The sequence below is a fragment of the Staurois parvus genome, unplaced genomic scaffold, assembly GCF_062004578.1.
Source record: "Staurois parvus isolate SC_StPar_1 unplaced genomic scaffold, SC_StPar_1.0 ptg000106l, whole genome shotgun sequence".
Lineage (NCBI taxonomy): Eukaryota > Metazoa > Chordata > Amphibia > Anura > Ranidae > Staurois > Staurois parvus.
Window position 1 is genome coordinate 4876277 of NW_028317902.1, and position 17881 is coordinate 4894157.

The 17881-nt window shown below is 38.2% G+C and overlaps 1 protein-coding gene across 1 annotated transcript in view; it reads right to left on the reverse strand.

Moving 5' to 3' along the window:
* Positions 1-17881, reverse strand: part of LOC149467547 (ferric reductase 1-like) — a 59822-nt gene that overhangs the window by 19140 nt on the left and 22801 nt on the right. The window contains exons 5-8 of the mRNA XM_089671506.1: positions 15923-16273; positions 12251-12352; positions 10228-10390; positions 2471-2587 (exon numbers count right to left, since the gene is read on the reverse strand). Coding sequence (XP_089527632.1) covers positions 2471-2587; positions 10228-10390; positions 12251-12352; positions 15923-16273 — 733 coding nt within the window. The remainder of the gene's footprint in view (positions 1-2470; positions 2588-10227; positions 10391-12250; positions 12353-15922; positions 16274-17881) is intronic.

Here is a 17881-nt window from a genome sequence, read left to right on the forward strand (position 1 = left end):
TGTCAGATTGGATGGAGAGCATCTGTGAACAGCAATTTTCAAGTATTGCCACAGATTCTCAATTGGATTTAGGCCTAGACTTTGATCCTTCTAAAAACATGAATATGCTTTGGTCTAAACCATTTCATTGTAGCTCTGGCTGTATGTTTAGGGTCGTTGTCCTGATAGAAGGTGAACCTCCGCCCCAGTCATAAGTCTTTTGCAGACTCTAACAGGTTTTCTTCTAAGATTGCCCTGTATTTGGCTCCATCCACCTACCTATCAACTCTGACCAGCTTCCCTGTCCTTGCCGCCACCATGCTTCATGGTGAGAATGGTGTGTTCAGGGTGATGTGTATTGTTAGTTTTCCCCCACACATAGTGTTTTGCTTTTAGGATAAAAAGGTAAATTTTTGACTCCTTTGACCAGAGCACCTTCTTCCACGTTTGCTGTGTCCTCCACATGGCTTCTCGCAAACTACAAATGGGGCTTCTTATGGCTTTCTTTCAACAATGGCTTTCTTCTTGCCATTCTTCCATAAAGACCAAATTTGTGGAGTGCACGACTAATAGTTGTCCTGTTTACAGATTCTCCCATCTGAGGAATGGATCTCTGTAGCTTCTCCACAATTTTATCCCTGACCTGTCTGGTGTGTTCCTTGGCCTTCATGATGCTGTTTATTCACGAATATTCTCTAACAAACCTCTGAGGGCTTCACAGAACAGCTGAGAACAGCTGTATTTATACTGAGATTAAATTACACACAGGTGGACTCTATTTACTAAGTAAGTGACTTCTGAAGGCAATTGGTTCCATTAGATTTTAGTTAGGGGTATCAAAGTAAAGGGGGCTGAATACAAATGCACGCCACACTTTTCAGATATTTATTTGTAAAAAATTGTGAAAATCATTTATATTTTACCTTCTGCTTAACAATTATGTGCCACTTTGGTGTTGGACTATCACATAACACCCAAATAAATTATGTTTACATTTATGGTGGTAACATGACAAAATGTGGAAAATTCCAAAGGGTATTCCAAGGGGTATGAATACTTTTTTTAGTAGCTATCAGTGATTTTTGTGTCTTTTATCTAAGGCTTCATTCTTACCCCCACCCCCTGCTAACTTGCCAACCTCCTCCACTCTTCCTACCACCCCTTCCCCCACAGCTATCTCCTCCTGTGCCACCATCCCCTCCCTCCTAGATTGTAAGCTCCAAAGAGCAGGGCCCTCGATCCCCTCATGTTTTGCATTGTATTGTTGTTGTTCTGTCACATGTTCTGTTCCCCTATGTAATGTACAGCTCTAAGCGAACTATTGGCGCTTTATAAATACTGTTTAATAATAATAATAATAATAATAATAATAATAATATTAATAATAATAATAAAGCAGGAACCTGCATGAGTTAAAAGGTCTTGACATAGCTTGATGCCTAGACACTGTGGTAATTATTCATTAGAGCTTTCTGAGAATTATTTAGCATTAAAGTAGACTTTGAAGTTCAGTTCAACGTCCACATATATGTAGTGCTACCCTCTTGAGAGCCGCTAGTTTTGGGTCCCCCAATTTTCCTACACAACCAGGAAACATGCATTTTCACTCTTGCATCCAAAGTCAGTGATCACTCCATGAGATTGTTTTTTACGAAGGCGTTAAACAATGTGGATGGGGTCTAAGGGTATGTGGGATGCCCAATGGAACTGAAAGAATTGGAGGACAAACTTTCTATGTACAAGAAGCAAGAATTTGATCCTGGACTTTCTACGCCCTCTGGAGTGGCTCTTGTCTCTTAACAGATCAGCACACAGTCCTTACCAAGTCCTTACTGCCAGGCCTCCTGCCTGGGATTGGTCAAATTCCCATAAAAATGCAGATCAGCCCTCCTGTACAGCACTCCAGCCCTAACCTTAAGTAACCTTGCTGACTCACACCCAGGCTTCTAGCAAGCCTTTAACTATACACAAAAACTACCTGCACTACATGGCGCTACATGTAATATGTGGACCCCCTCCTCCTTTTAAAAATAACCTAATGTTAGTAGTTCCATGACTTACCTATAAAAGACAAAATTTATATTTATACTTACCATACCCCCATTTTTGGAATTGCTAGACTGTCTCCTGAAAATGCAGAACCAGCAAAGCCTTGCTCAAAAATAATCCAGTCCATTGCAAAAGCAAGATGTTTTTGCTGTTCTGTATTCTCCAGGATCTAGCTGAAAGGAATGTAATGTTATCCTCACCTAGGCACCATGGGCATAAAATGAGGGGAGATAAGTATAAATCAGTATATTTTGGAACTACTAGCATTATGCGATTTTTAAAGGGGGTGGGAGCTCTTACAATATAAATGGACCTTGTGTTTTACTGCAGAGTGTGCTTTAAATGTTTACTTCACACTTGTAATTGTCTTACAAAAATATAAAAGCAGTATAACTCATGGGAAAGAGGACATGAGAAATAAGATAATAACATTATTACAAACCATGTGCCTTAATCATTGCACTAGGTCCATGTTGTACATGTGTGGCATTGGAAACTACAGATAGATTTAATTTGCTGTCACTGGTGAATACGCTGGGTCCATGATATTGAATCATTCCTAGAAAAATATAGGAAAGATTAGACACATTTTGTTAAAATTAGACATTCATGGCTAACAATACAAATATGCTAAATAATTAAAGCTCAACTCCTCACTCTTCCTCCTCCCCACTGCCTCCCCTTTGCCTTGGAGGCCCTACTACTGTAATTTTTATTTACATGTCTTCTTTTTTAAATATACTCATCTTTATCAGATGTCCTAATGCTTGTCACCTGAGTCACGGGTTCTTCTCCCAGTGGTAGGCTGTTGCTAATGAGGCAGAAAGCCGTGCTGAAGTGATAACATCAGCACTGCTCTCTGCCTCTTTACACAGTAAATGCAGAACACAATGGTGATCCCTCTTCAGGGTTTGGGGCCATGATGCCCTGCATTCATATGTTCTCAATGTTCTGGTTTGAATGATGCTGGGCATTCAGTTTGGTAGTCTGGGGGCATCTAGTGACAGAACGGATTTATTGCAGGAGATAGTGCTAGACAGAAGGTCAGTATTGCAGCCAGAGATCATTTTTTTTATTTTAAACGCCTTCTGCTATACAAAACCCCTTGCCCTTGCAATGTAAAAATGCCTAGAGTTAAAGTGTCTTTAACCACTTGCCCTCCAGAGGATTTATCCTCCTTCCTGACCAGGCCAGTTATGGTGCTGCGTTACTTTAACTGACAATTGTGCAGTTATGCACCCAAATTAAATGTATGTCCTTTTTTCCCCCACAAATAGAGCTTTCTTTTGGTGGTATTTGATTGTGCGTTTTTTTTTCTGCTATTAAAAAAAAAGACCAACAATTTTGAGAAAAAAAAATATTTTTTTGCTATTAAACATGTCTGGTAAAAAAATTTAAAAAATCTAATTTCAGAATAAATTTAGGCCAAAATGTATTCTGCAACACGTCTTTGCTAAAAGAATACCATTACGTGTAAATTAATTGGTTTACGCGAAAGTTATAGCATTTACAAATGGCTGCATATATACTGGGATTTGTTTTTTTTACTAGTAATGGCGGCAATCAGCGACTTATAGCGGGACTGCAGGACTGTGGTGGGCACTGGGGAGAACTGCCTTGGTGTCATTGACATCTCCAGTGACACCAATACAGTGATCAATGCTAATAAAAAGCACTGACACTGTACTAATGGCACTGGGCAGGATGGGGTTAACATGTGGGGTGATCAAAGGGTTAATTGTGTGCTGTGTGCCATTTTACTATGGGGCTGTGTGTGTGCTTCACTGTAAGCACATCATCGGAGAGGCTCGTCTACACCGGGCACCTGCGAGTAATCACCGGCCAGGACCCGGTGCTAGACAGCTAAGGCTATGAATGGTGGCGCAGGTAGGGCACATGTGTGCCCTCTACCGGGTAATGCGAAATCACGTATATATACGTGATTTTGTGCACCGCTGCCCGCGTGTAGCAGTATTTCTGCTATGGAGTGGTGTTAACCTCCTTGGCGGTATTTCCGAGTGTAGCTCGGGGTAACATTTCAGTACCAAAAGCGGTAACCCCGAGCTACACTCGGGCTTACCCTGCGGCACTGCTCCGGCAAGTGTTCTTCACTTAGCTTACCCTGCGCTCCCACGATGTGTCCCCTGCAGCGTCCCCGGCCATCTCCTCCGGCCGATGCCGGCATCCGGCTTCTGTGTCCTGTCCCTGTGACGTCGGGACGTACGGGCGCCGCCGGCGGCGGGAAATTTAAAAATTTTAAAAAATGTAATTTTTTTTTAACATTTTACATAGTAAAACATTGCTGTCTCAACCAATTTTACATACATATTGTCCCTAGTGCTTTGTCCTGTGCCCTGCCTGCATTTTGTCTGTTCTTTCTGCCTGGAAACTGAGAAACGTCCATGGCATCCAAAAAGTGTCCCTTTAGGTCAAAAGCGGTTTAGATCAGCTAGAGAACAGCGATAGTAAATCAGAACCACTTGCAGAATTGAGTGATAATGATTCGTGGGGGAAATTCGTCATCAGACACTGAAAACGATTTTGCGACTGAGCTCAGCAATGTGCGAACTTGGCGCTATATTTCACATTTCAGTGTTTTTGGTTTGATTATATTATTGAATTAAATTTTTTATTATTTTTATATTATTTTTATGATTATTTATTAAATTATAATTTATGATTTTGTGTTTCAAATTTTATCATACCCGGGATGTTTACTAGACTCTTGTTCGGACAGATTTCAGTGAGTTTTTCCTAAAAATTACAGCCTACAATAAAAAAAATACATATTTCCATGCAAAAAAATGGTACCGCTTTCAGCACCAAAAATCTGAAATAATCATACCGCTAGGGAGGTTAAAGCAGTTAACCAAAACTCTCTTTTGGATTGTGCGCAGAAGGTTTAGAATATGTGACATCAGTGTACATCACATGTGATTCCATTTTCTGTTCCACTCCCTATCTTTTCTGCTACCCACCTACAGGAAGCAGAGATTCAGGAAGTAAACCAAGTTATAGTAATCCATACATTGCAGATTGGTGTTATCTATAATAATTTCTAATTACCATTTCTATAATAATTTAAAATTACCATTTCTATAATAATTTTGAATTACCATTTCTATGGTCCATTGTAAATTGCTTATTTACTACGCCTCTGAAACTGCAGTTAGAAACTGAGCAAGTCTGTAGTACTTCTTTTCCTGTGGCTATGTATTAAAATGCCTTACAATTACCACAATTGTAAATGCAGGCTTTGTAATTCATTAAAAACAATTAAAGTCATTTACAAAATATTATCTATTGCATTTTGTTTTAACAAGTCACTTTATAGTAATATCATTAACATCTTCAGCATCCAAGCAAATGCAACTTTCCAAGGACCAGTAAACAATTTTGTTTGGATCTTTTGATAATCATTATTGAACATAACTGACACTATTTACCACTAAGCACATAGCACAGCCATTTGTGCCCTTTTTCTTGGAGAGTTGTGAGGATACAGTGGTCTCTACTGAAGCAGTGGGATAGCATACCAAATATAAATTAATTTTGTACAGATACAGGATATAGAGGATGTTTTTCTACTCTGGCAAGCAACTGGGAATTTTTTTTTTCCAAACTTGTATCACTATGAAGAAGGCAATTATTTTCCTAGTGAGCACAATGTTTTTTTTTTTCTTGCTCTTAAAATATTTAAAAACTATTTATCCATATCAATCTACATGCATAAATCTGTGGTATGTCCACTTTTAGCAGCAGTTTATTGCATTGCGGTAGCCATCACCCTGCTCTATATTAAAGGGTATCCTATTCAATTGCCCTTCAGAGGGCCAGAGAGAAGTATTTAAGGGAGTGAAGTTGAAGATGACAGCTAGAATTTATTTCAAAGATTTTAGGAACATATCCTATGAACTATCATCACAATGCTTTTAAAAGGGCAATAAAACAAACCCAACAAACAATATTAACAAAAAAAGCTAGTGACAGAGAAAGGTTTGGGCGATCTAGACATACTCTGCATCATTTTAAATTTACAACATTTTTTGTAGTGAGAAAGGCCAAGAGACATCCATTTTAAGAGCAATGGTATACACTCCCAACAGAAGTCCTCACAAAAAACCTAGCTACCGCTACAAATTTTTCTCTTTTTAGTCCTAACCATGTAAATGCCCCTTGTTTAGGTTGTTAGAGGCAATATTTGTACTGTTAACCTTGCCCCATATTGTATAAAATAGGTGTTGAAGAAGCACTGGATCCAAAGATAAGGGAAATCTGGTTCAATCAATAGTCTTGAGAGGCAGGGCAATGATAAATGGGGTAGCCCTACGAGGACGATTCACTAAAACTGGAGAATACAAAATCTGGTGCAACTCTGCATAGAAACCAGTCAGCTTCCATTTTTTTTTTCAGAGTTTAATTGAACAAGCTGGAATTAAAAGCTGATTGGCTGCCATGGACAGCTGCAGTAGATTTTTTACTCTCTAGTTTTAGTAAATCAGCCCCTATAGGTCCTCGGAACAATCCAACGAACATGTAAAGGATGAGAGAGCCACGAGTCTATTAATGATCCAGTTTATATATTTATTTATTTTAGCAGCTACATCCAACACACTTCATGGATTATAATGATCATGGATGATTACAATAGTCCTGGTTTATAATGACAGTGTGGGTGCCAGACTGACAGGCTGTCAATCTGACACTCACACTGTTGTTATAATCCATGATCTTTGTTCCTAATATCCAGTATTTCCTCCTATCACCATTAGCATAAGCCCCAAAGAAGGGGGATTTGTGAGCCTGTAAAATGCATTGGCTTTATCTACTGACTTTGTATTAAGTTTAATAATATTTTTTCTCCTTGACCATTTATAGACTTTGGGCATGCTCATCGTTCACACTTTCATTGGAATATACTCGTTCTAGGCAAAGTCCCTCAACAGCAGAGTGGGAGGATCCTAGAGCATGCTGATGCTTTTTCTTTTAAATAATATAAAGTAATCCTTTCACAAAAAAAAAATAATGGCTACCTGATAGCCCCCAACCCAGCACAGCCCAGTGGCTAAATGGTTAGCACTTCTGCCTGGCAGTACTAGGGTCATTGATTCAAATCCCAACCATGGCACAACCTGCCTGAAGTTTGCATGTTCTGCCTGTGTGGGTTTCCTCTAGGTACTCCAGTTTCCTCCCACACTCCAAAGACATGTTGGTAGGTTAATTGGATCCTGTCTAAATTGACCATAGTATGTATTAATGTGAGTTAGGGAACTTAGATTGTACACCTCTTGAGGGTTAAGGACTGATGTGAATGTACAATATGTGTATGTAAAAGTGCTGCGTAAATTGACAGCGCTATATAACTACCTGAAATAATAATAATAACCCCCAATGCAAAATTGTTAGAAAAGAAAACACAAAACAAATACTTATTTGCCTAGTGGCCAAGGACATCATTTTGCTCTATGAAGCCCACTGGGGAAGGAGAAATCTCAATAGAATGTGCTCTTGTTCAGAATTGTTTACTTTTTGACCTTACTAAGATTCCAAAAGGTATATTAATCAAAGATTTACTGACCAATTTTTCCGGTGAATAATTACAATTTACAGTAATTCATTAGGATAGTGCAGCTCCTGGCAAATAGCCACTGCAACTCACATGCACAGTATCTGAAAATAATAAGACTGCATGTGAATCTACTGTTGCTCTCCATGGTGCTGAAACTGTATTTACACATAGTTTCAGTACTATAGTACAGTGTTTTTCAACCTTTTTTGTGCAAAGGCACACTTTTTTCATGAAAAAAATCACGAGGCACACCACCATTAGAAAATGTTAAAAAAATTTACCTCTGTGCCTATATTGACTATATATAAAGTAATTCTCTTGAATAGGAATCAAACACAAAGAAATTATTTTATAATTACTTTATTATGAAATAATAAAGTATTTTATAATTGGACCCGGGGGCCGGACCAAGAGTAGATGAATGATGTGTATGTGTCATCCATAGTAAGTATAGTAATATTCCCCCATAGTAAGCATAGTAATTAATCCCCCATATAGTAATTCATCCCCCATAGTAATTCATCCCCCATATAGTAATTCATCCCCCATAGTAATTCATCCCCCATAGTAATTAATCCCCCATATAGTAATTCATCCCCCATAGTAATTCATCCCCCATAGTAATTCATCCCCCATAGTAATTAATCCCCCATATAGTAATTCATCCCCCCATAGTAATTCATCCCCCATAGTAATTCATCCCCCATATAGTAATTCATCCCCCATAGTAATTAATCCCCCATATAGTAATTCATCCCCCATAGTAATTCATCCCCCATAGTAATTCATTCCCCATATTAATTCATCCCCCATATTAAGTCCCCAAGCCCCCCCTGTGTCAATTCACTTACCTTTGCTCCAAGTAATTCTCTTGAATAGGAATCAAACACAAAGAAATTATTTTATAATTACTTTATTATGAAATAATAAAGTATTTTATAATTGGACCCGGGGGCCGGACCAAGAGTAGATGAATGATGTGTATGTGTCATCCATAGTAAGTATAGTAATATTCCCCCATAGTAAGCATAGTAATTAATCCCCCATATAGTAATTCATCCCCCATAGTAATTCATCCCCCATATAGTAATTCATCCCCCATAGTAATTCATCCCCCATAGTAATTAATCCCCCATATAGTAATTCATCCCCCATAGTAATTCATCCCCCATAGTAATTCATCCCCCATAGTAATTAATCCCCCATATAGTAATTCATCCCCCCATAGTAATTCATCCCCCATAGTAATTCATCCCCCATATAGTAATTCATCCCCCATAGTAATTAATCCCCCATATAGTAATTCAGCCCCCATAGTAATTCATCCCCCATAGTAATTCATCCCCCATATAGTAATTCATCCCCCATAGTAATTCATCCCCCATAGTAATTCATCCCCCATATAGTAATTCATCCCCCATATAGTAATTCATCCCCCATAGTAATTCATCCCCTATAGTAATTCATCCCCCATAGTAATTCATTCCCCATATTAATTCATCCCCCATATTAAGTCCCCAAGCCCCCCCTGTGTCAATTCACTTACCTTTGCTCCACGCGTTCCTCTCGCCGTCTTCCCGCGCCGTTCCGGTGTAGCATGAAAATCTGTCTCCTATGAGGATCTGTCCCCCTCGACATATCTGCGCATGTGCCAGTTTCAGGCATTAGCAGCCGATCGGCGATCTCCGGCACATGCGCAGATACGTCGAGGGGGACAGATCATCCTGACAGTATCATGCTCCGCGGGCCGGATTAAAAGGTCTATGTTACGGATGAAATTGCAATTTTTCCCACGGCACACCAGACAATATCTCACGGCACACTAGTGTGCCGCGGCACAGTGGTTGAAAAACGCTGCTATAGTAGATGAGTTAACTGTCACTTAAAAAAAAACTAAAAAAAAAAACCCAAACCTTAACCCTTTCTAAAACTAACCAGCTTAACACACCAGGAATACGGACTGGTAGGTGGTCACCCCCTGATTTTAGGGGTAGGGGCAGTAGGGGCATATTTAAAAATAAAATCCCAGTTTCCTTTTGAAGAACAGATGTTACTGCATACCACGGAATGTTAATTGCAGTGGATGAATCCTGTGCAAAGTTTTAATAATTTGGCTTAAAGTGATTGTAAAGACACATGTTTGTTATTTTAAAAGAAAACAAAATTTTATACTTACCTACTCTCTGTAGTGAACTTGCACAGAGCAGCCCGAATCCTCCTTTTCTCGGGTCCCTCTTCAGCAATCCTGGCCCCTCCCTCCTGTTGAGTTCCCCCACAGCAAGCAGCTTGCTATGGGGGCACCCAAGCAGGCTAGGTGTCCATTCACACACTAGGCCGTGGCTCAGTCCCACCCCCTCTCCCTCCTTATTGGCTTACTGGCAGTAATTGACAGCAGCGAGTGCCAATGGCTCCTGAGAAGAGGGAGTCCCAGGATAGCCGAGACTCCAGTGCACATCGCTGGATCAAGAGGAGGCTTAGGTGAGTATTAGGGGGGCTGCTGCACAGAGAAAGTTTTTTAACTTCATGCATGAAGGTAAAACCTTCTACCTTTACAACCACTTTAATTGGGTGTTATAATGTTATATTGTCAAGTGTTATATTATTAATTGTGTGTTATAAAGTATACTCACCATTAGCAGAAGACCCATAGCAAACTAGCACATAGTACATATCAGAATTGATACTGGACCGGGACTGCAGTGTGGGTCTTTGTATTGAGATTTGGTTCCTTGAAGAGAATGCACATTGTATCACACCACCACTGTATGACATTAGACTGGCTTCCACATTAGTCTGGCAAGGTGAAAAAAAATCACAGAAAATATGTCAGTGTGGTCTATTTTCTACCAGTCTACAGTTGTGAGGACATCATTGAAAGTAAAATCAATGTGAACACAATATACTTCAGCGCAATTATAAAAAGGTAAAAATCTCTTTCCAAATGCTAAACTGCCACATACAATAAAATGAAAATCTGTAAAGAGTGCCACGCAATGCAATGTGCTATAACTAAAATTACCGCAAGTGCACAAAAACCAACAATGATGTATACCATATATAGTGCATACAATCACGTTTTGTGCAAACTCAACAGTACCATATATAGTGCATACAATCACGTTTTGTGCAAACTCAACAGTACCATATATAGTGCATACAATAGCGTTTGTGCAAACTCAGTAATACCCAAACAAATAAAGATGGAAATAAATCCTTAAGTTCTTATAAGCAATATTATCCTTTTTTGTATGGTGATCCTCCTATAAAGCAGCTAGAATTTCCATTCCGCGGTCTTAGAAGTCCTCTGTGATTCCATTCTACCTTTTGAAGGCCAAACTGACATGGTTAATGATGAATGAACGCCTGTTGGCAATCCTTCAAGATAAGATGGCCCTTTTTGAAAGGATATTGGACCCATGGATTAGATATCTGTCAAGCTCTCCATGACTTGGGACCATCTACCTACCCGAGAGGTGATGAGGGCGTGCCTCCACTTCCCCTTCCCCTTCTTTTTTTTATTTCTTGCTTTTCTTCTCTCTCTTGTTCTACTCCCATTTCTCTACTTTCTCCTCTTTTTTCTCATTCCATTTTTTTGTTGTTGAGCATATTGTTGACATATCACTCTGTGGTGGGCCTTTATGCACTGTCAGGTTGTTATTAGCCATACATAGGAAAACAAAGCTCTATATAGTCATATTGATTCTAGAAGATGCAATAGCGGAAGCTGACAGTAAGTGATCAATCTGCAATTATCGTCACATGTATGTTCACTTTGAGAAGAGCTTATTCTTCACATGATCCTTGGGATCATACAATAAAAATACTTTTTACATTCAGATTGATGCATTATTTACTCTGCTTGGGATTAACTAATACCGACTTTTTGCAGTCTGTTCTGCAGTCTGTTCTGGTCAACTGCTTTTTTTTGAATGCCATAGTGTTTGGTTAATAATCCACACATATATTTACGGTGAGCCAGAGAAATTATTATAGGTTTATATACCTATTGGTGTGGCACCTGCTTTTTGATCGTATGAAGCACCACATGAACCTACTCAACTCCCCTGCCTTGAAATATTGGAATTAAGAAAACTGTAGAACAATAATTTTGAAGGAGCTAGAACCTAGAGGGTATTCAGCCAACAAAGTAGAAACTTTCTTAAGTGAGTAATTTAGAAAGGATTAGAGCCTAATGCAGTGGTCCATGTTTTCAGTATATCCTGATTTGTTCCTCACCTTCCTTACCATATTGCAATCTGCGATGACCTGTTCCTGTTTTGAGCATACTAAAGTAACTGGCATCTGAGCAAAAACACCCACACCTGAGATTTCATGTGCCCGGGACCTTATTGCCATGGAAGAGTCCTTAGATCATCTGAAATGTAGCCATTGAGTCAATATGTATGGAACATCAGTACTAATAGCACTACATACTGTATATGCTTTAATATAGAAGAAAAACCCTGGCACAGGAGAGCAATGGTCCAAACCCGCTGTTACCAAAGACTATCAATCCCCAAATCATGAGCATCTACTTTAGAAAACAGGTGGCAAAGTTTTGGTTGTAAGCATATCTGAGAACAGGGACATTTTTTACATCAAGTAAATTTTTCCTATGCTTGTTGGCAAGGGTGTGTAATAAAGAGAAATTACCAGAGGTAAGATTTGGGGTGGACGTTTTCCCTCTGAGTATGCATGCTGAATGTAAACCTGACCCTCGGCATTGATCCCGCAGATGTAGATGTCATCATTTCCCTGAAACATAGAAACACAAAAGTGCTTACATCAGAGGGTGATGAGTACACATTTCCAGCAAATGTTCAGAATTTCAAGCAAAATATAGGGGTTAATTTACTAAAGGCAAATAGTCTGTGCACTTTGTAAAGTGCAGTTGCTCCAGAGCTCAGTAAATTAGATAAAGCTTCACTTTGCAAAGAATGCCCAATCAGGTGCAAGGAAATTTAAAAAAAACAGCATTTTTGCTCGCACATGATTGGATGATGGAAGTCAGCAGAGCCTCTACTCATTTACTAAGCTCCAGAGCAAAGTGCACAGACTTTTTGCTTTTAGGAAATCAAGCCCCCCCGTAGTGACCACTGGTCCTCTTCTGGACCCAAATCAGATGTCTCTCTTTGCAAGAAATAATAATATAGAACTGTAGGAATACATTTACTAGTAATCTACAAAAAGAAATCACTTAATGTCATAATTTACTGTGACACACATTTTTTTACTATGTATTGAAGAAGCAATGTACTACTGTAACATTACATATGAGACACTCTTGAATTTCTGACAAACACTAGTAAATTATTGGATTTTACTTGTTACTGTTGTGCTACCCCATATGGAAAAAAAATATATTTGAAATATATTTTAAAAATATTCTTCCCAAAAATATTGACATATATTTGAAATACTACAATTTTGGCCATATTCAATATATTTCAAAATATATTTCAATTAAAAAAACTATATATATATATATATATATATATATATACATACATACACACACTGCATGTTGAAATGCATTTTTATTCCAACATATATGAAAAATATTTTTTAAAATACATTTCAAATATACTGTATGTCTTTAAAAATACAAATCTACATTTTTGGAATGCATTTACAAACATATGTAAAAATATATGTTAAAATTACTTTTTTATATTTAAAAAAATTCTGAAGAATATATTTTAAAAAATATTTTTAAAAATGTATTTTTTTAAAATATATTCTTCATATTTTTTTTTACCTCAGACACCTTTAAAGCTTTAACGATAAACCCTTATCTTGTATGAAAACAGAGGGACTGGAAGGAACACCAGGGATTTCACACAAAGGTAGCAATAAAAAGAGAACAGTATACTTTTTCATACAAGTACATGGTACAGCAGGCACATATCAGGAATATGAAATGTTGGGTATACATATTCTTTAATTTTTAAATCTTTCAACCTCTTCATAATTTTACATCTGCTGTTGTTTTCATAAGTGTATGTTAACTGTATAGCCATTGGTACATCAGGAACTGTACTACTGGCTGCCTTTCACATTGGAGCGATGACTATGGCAGACCCCCATTTTTGTGCTGTGTCTCCAACCCCTACCCCTACTTTGCCATTCAGGAAGAAAAGCCTATGATGATATTTTGGCTGGCAGAACTCTGCTACATGTGTGGTAGGGACCCTAGATTGTAAGCACCTTGAGAGCAGTTAATGATGTGAATGTACAATATGTGTAAATTGTCAGCTCTACTTGTACAATACTTTAAAAAAAAAAAATAAATTCATTTGGGAAAAATGCTATTTTACTATTGGAATTGTTTAAGATCAAAACTGGCAATTGCTAATACTGTATATCATTAGTATAATTAAACTGAAGCAGGGCCACTTCTGGCCAATAGATGGTGCAAAGGGGTTGATTTACTAAAGGCAAACAGACTGTGCAATTTGCGAAGTGCAGTTGCACTCTGCAAGTACAGTTGCTCCAGAACTTAGTAAATGAGCAGAAGCTCTGCTGACTTCCATCATCCAATCATATGCCAGCAAAAATGCAGTTTTTTTTAAATTTTCCACATGATTGGATATTCTTTGCAAAGTGAAGCTTTACCTCATTTACTAAGCTCTGGAGCAACTGCAGTTGCAGGGTATTTGCCTTTAAAAAATCAACCCCATAGCGTCACAAATGACACATATGACAGGCAACCTGCATGGTTCAGTTACCCTATATTACAGAAAACAGAAAACTTTTAAAAAGTGATGGCAGAATAAAGATCAAGTGGTCCATCAGGTCTGTTTTATTTATTTTTTTATTTATACATGTTTATATATTTTTGTTTTTATTTTTTTATTTATTTATTTGTTGGGTTTGTTTTTTGTTTTTTAATTTTGCTAACTGTTTTTACGTATAGATCCATGTTTGATGGAAGTCCATTCCAAGCTTCAGCTAACTTTTCAGTAAAATAATACTTCTTAAGGTTACTGTTGAACTTTTCTCCTGTTAGTGTCAGGTTCCTGTGTACTTGTTCTTGGTTTCATGTTGGTAATCCTGCCCTCTTGAAACTTAAAGCTGGCTGCCTGTCCTTGTGCTTGTCTTTTGCACATCTATAATTTTTAAAACTGAACTGCAGAAATTAAGCCACTTTGTAAAATGTGCATGCCGCCTCCTGGACTTATCTCTTTTATTTACAACTGAAAGTTTTATGGAACTCCAAGAGTACAGCTATTGCCACACTCCCAGCACTCTCACAGAAGAGACCCCATTTTGTCATACACAGCACCTCTGCTGCCCCTCCACTGTCCATCAACAGAAGGCTTTGAATTTTGTGAATGGGTTCACATATCACAAAGTGCTCTTAGATTGGGCAGGAGGAGAGGAGGGGCAGTCACAGCAGCTGTATCTGACTCTTCAGCTGTTGGAGCTGAAACTAGAAGATCAAGCATTGAGCACTGGAAGCATAGTTATAGCTGTACTCCCAGTGCTTGGTAAAAATGTCAGTTGTAAATTAAAGAGCTACAGTAAGTCCAGGAGGTGGCATGTGCCTCCTTGGATTTAACCCCATAGTAATCCAGCACATTTTACAAAATGTCTGAATTCCTGTAGTTCAGCTTTAAAGTATATGTCAAGCTAAACGTTTTCTCCTAGTTTTGGATGGATTGGGGAAGGGTTCAAACCCCTGTCAGGTTTTTACTGCTATCTGGGGCTCTCTTAGAGATATTTCCCCTAAGTGCCTGTTTTTCTGACATAATTTTACCAGATAGGAAGTAAGGAAAAATATTCAACAGTGACACAGACCAATACAAATGTTTTTTATCAGGTAGAGGAGAGGAAGGCTAGAACTCCTGCTTGGTTTTATGTCTGTCTGGGTCCCTGTTGAAGATTTTCCCTCACTTCCTGTCTAGTGAAACCATTGTAAAGACAAATAGAGAAGGTAAATCTCCTTAACTGGGTTCACAGACAGCAATAAAAGGTGACAGGTATTTGTTCTAATCCTTCTTGACTCTAACCAAAACTAAAATAAAAAGTTTTGATTTTAGTTATATTTTAATAAAGTCCTGGACAGCAGTAAATATCTGAAAGTAGTTTGAATCCTTTCCCACTCTATCCAAATATAGAAAAAAAGTAATCATATAAAATAGAGAAGTAAAAGGAAGCAGTAATATGACACAGAAATGTATAACAAAATCTTGTTTTACATCTTTTTGGGAAAATTAGATTTTTGTGGATCTATCAGTGGAGCTGCTGTCTTAAACACACAATAATAATATGAAGACACCTGATGTGGATGGCTATATTATGTTAGAATGAAGTCTTTCTCACCATAATTTGGTCATCTGAAAATCCAAAGGCTATATATCCAGCAGCTGGTCCGCTAATCTCAAAGTAATAGACTCCATCACTCATCTTGGTTGAAGACATGAAGTGACAGTTATCGGTTTTGGAAGGGTCACAGTTGGAAGGGTTGCTGAGACACATTTTCTGGATTCCACAGGTGTCCCGGGTTATATGAGTGGATGGAGAAATAGAAGTTGGGGTCAAAGATGTAGATGAGCTCCTGGGACTGCTTGAGGGAGCAGTGGCATTTGAACTGGAAGAATTTGAGGTAGTACCAGTTGTATTACTAGTAACTATAGTAGTCTCTTTAAGAGATGCGCTGGGACTGTTGACATTCTAAAGACAGAAAATAATTGCATATTACTGAAAACAACAGTATAATACACAGTACAATATACAGTTAGTCCCCTATATAAGAACCTTCAAGTTGTGAACTTTCAAAGATATGAACATGTGTTTGCATGTCCAATCATGTGAGTTAGTTCACATTTCTGCCATGCATTCTTAGGTGTGCATCCTCTACAAGTTGTTGTGCTTCTGTGTACTTTACTGTATAAAGTACATTATCTTTATTTCATCCTTTTTTCCACGTATAATTTGTGTTAAATGTGTTATAAACCAGTAGTTTATTGAGTTTATTGTGTTGGTTGGGTACTTAGGCTAAATTTGTCAGACTTACAAACAAATTAGACTTACAAATGTGATCTTGGAACGGAACTCGTTCCTATGTAGGGGACTTACTGTATACCAAATGCTGTACTTTGCTCTTTGCCCTCATATGCATTTTCATAAATATGTTTAAAATAGAAAGGGTTTCCTAACTTGTCAAAGATGGGGAGACACCAGTACTTATATTCTTCCACCTTGAGAATACGCATAATAATGTACCAAGTAAAATATTTAATAAGCTAGACCTTTCTGCAGACCTACATTGCCATTGTGTATTGAATTATATATTTATACTGTTATTGATGTAATCACAATGTTGTGAATATGTGCTGGCTAGGAGGGGAGCAATGGGCCTTTAAAGAACAAACTTTTTTTTTTTTGTAGGTGATCGGGGTCTCTAAAATAGCCCAGGAATGCAGCTTGTTGTGGCTACTGTTACCCTTCTGCTCAAAGGAATATATATTCTACATTTGTCTAACATGTAATTAAAACCTCACTTTTTGGTTTAACCTCCTCGGCGGTATGATTCTTTCCGATTTTTTGTGCTGAAAGCGGTACCATTTTTTTGCATGGAAATATGTAGTTTTTTATTGTAGGCTGTAATTTTTAGGAATAACTCACTGAAATCTGTACGAACAAGAGTCTAGTAAACATTCCAGATATGATAAAACTTGAAACATGAAATCATAAATTATAATTTAATAAATAATCATAAAAAATAATAATATAATAATAATAATAAATTTAATTCAATAATATAATCAAACCAAAAACACTGAAATTTGAAATACAGAGGCAAATTCGCACATCGCTGAGCAAAGTCGCAAAATCGTTTTCAGTGTCTGATGACGAATTTCCCCACAAATCATTATCACTCAATTCTGCAAGTGGTTCTGATTTACTATCGCTGTTCTAAAACCGCTTTTGATGTAAAGGGACGCTTTTTGGGCGCCATGGACTTTTCTAAGTTTCCAGGCAGAAAGAACAGTCAAAATCCAGGCAAGTCACAGGACAAAGCAGTAGGGACAAAATATATGTGAAATGCATTGAAACAGCAGTGACAGCAAAAATGAAATGTTTTAAAAATTTCAAATTTCCCGCTGGTTCCGGCGCCCGTACGTCCCGACATCACAGGGACCGGAACACAGAAGCAGGATGCCAGCATCGGCCGGAGGAGATGGCTGGGGACGCTGCAGGGGACACATCGCGGGAGCGAAGGACAAGGTAAGTGCTGCAGGGACCCCCTGAGCAACGCCGCATGGTAAGCCCGAGTGC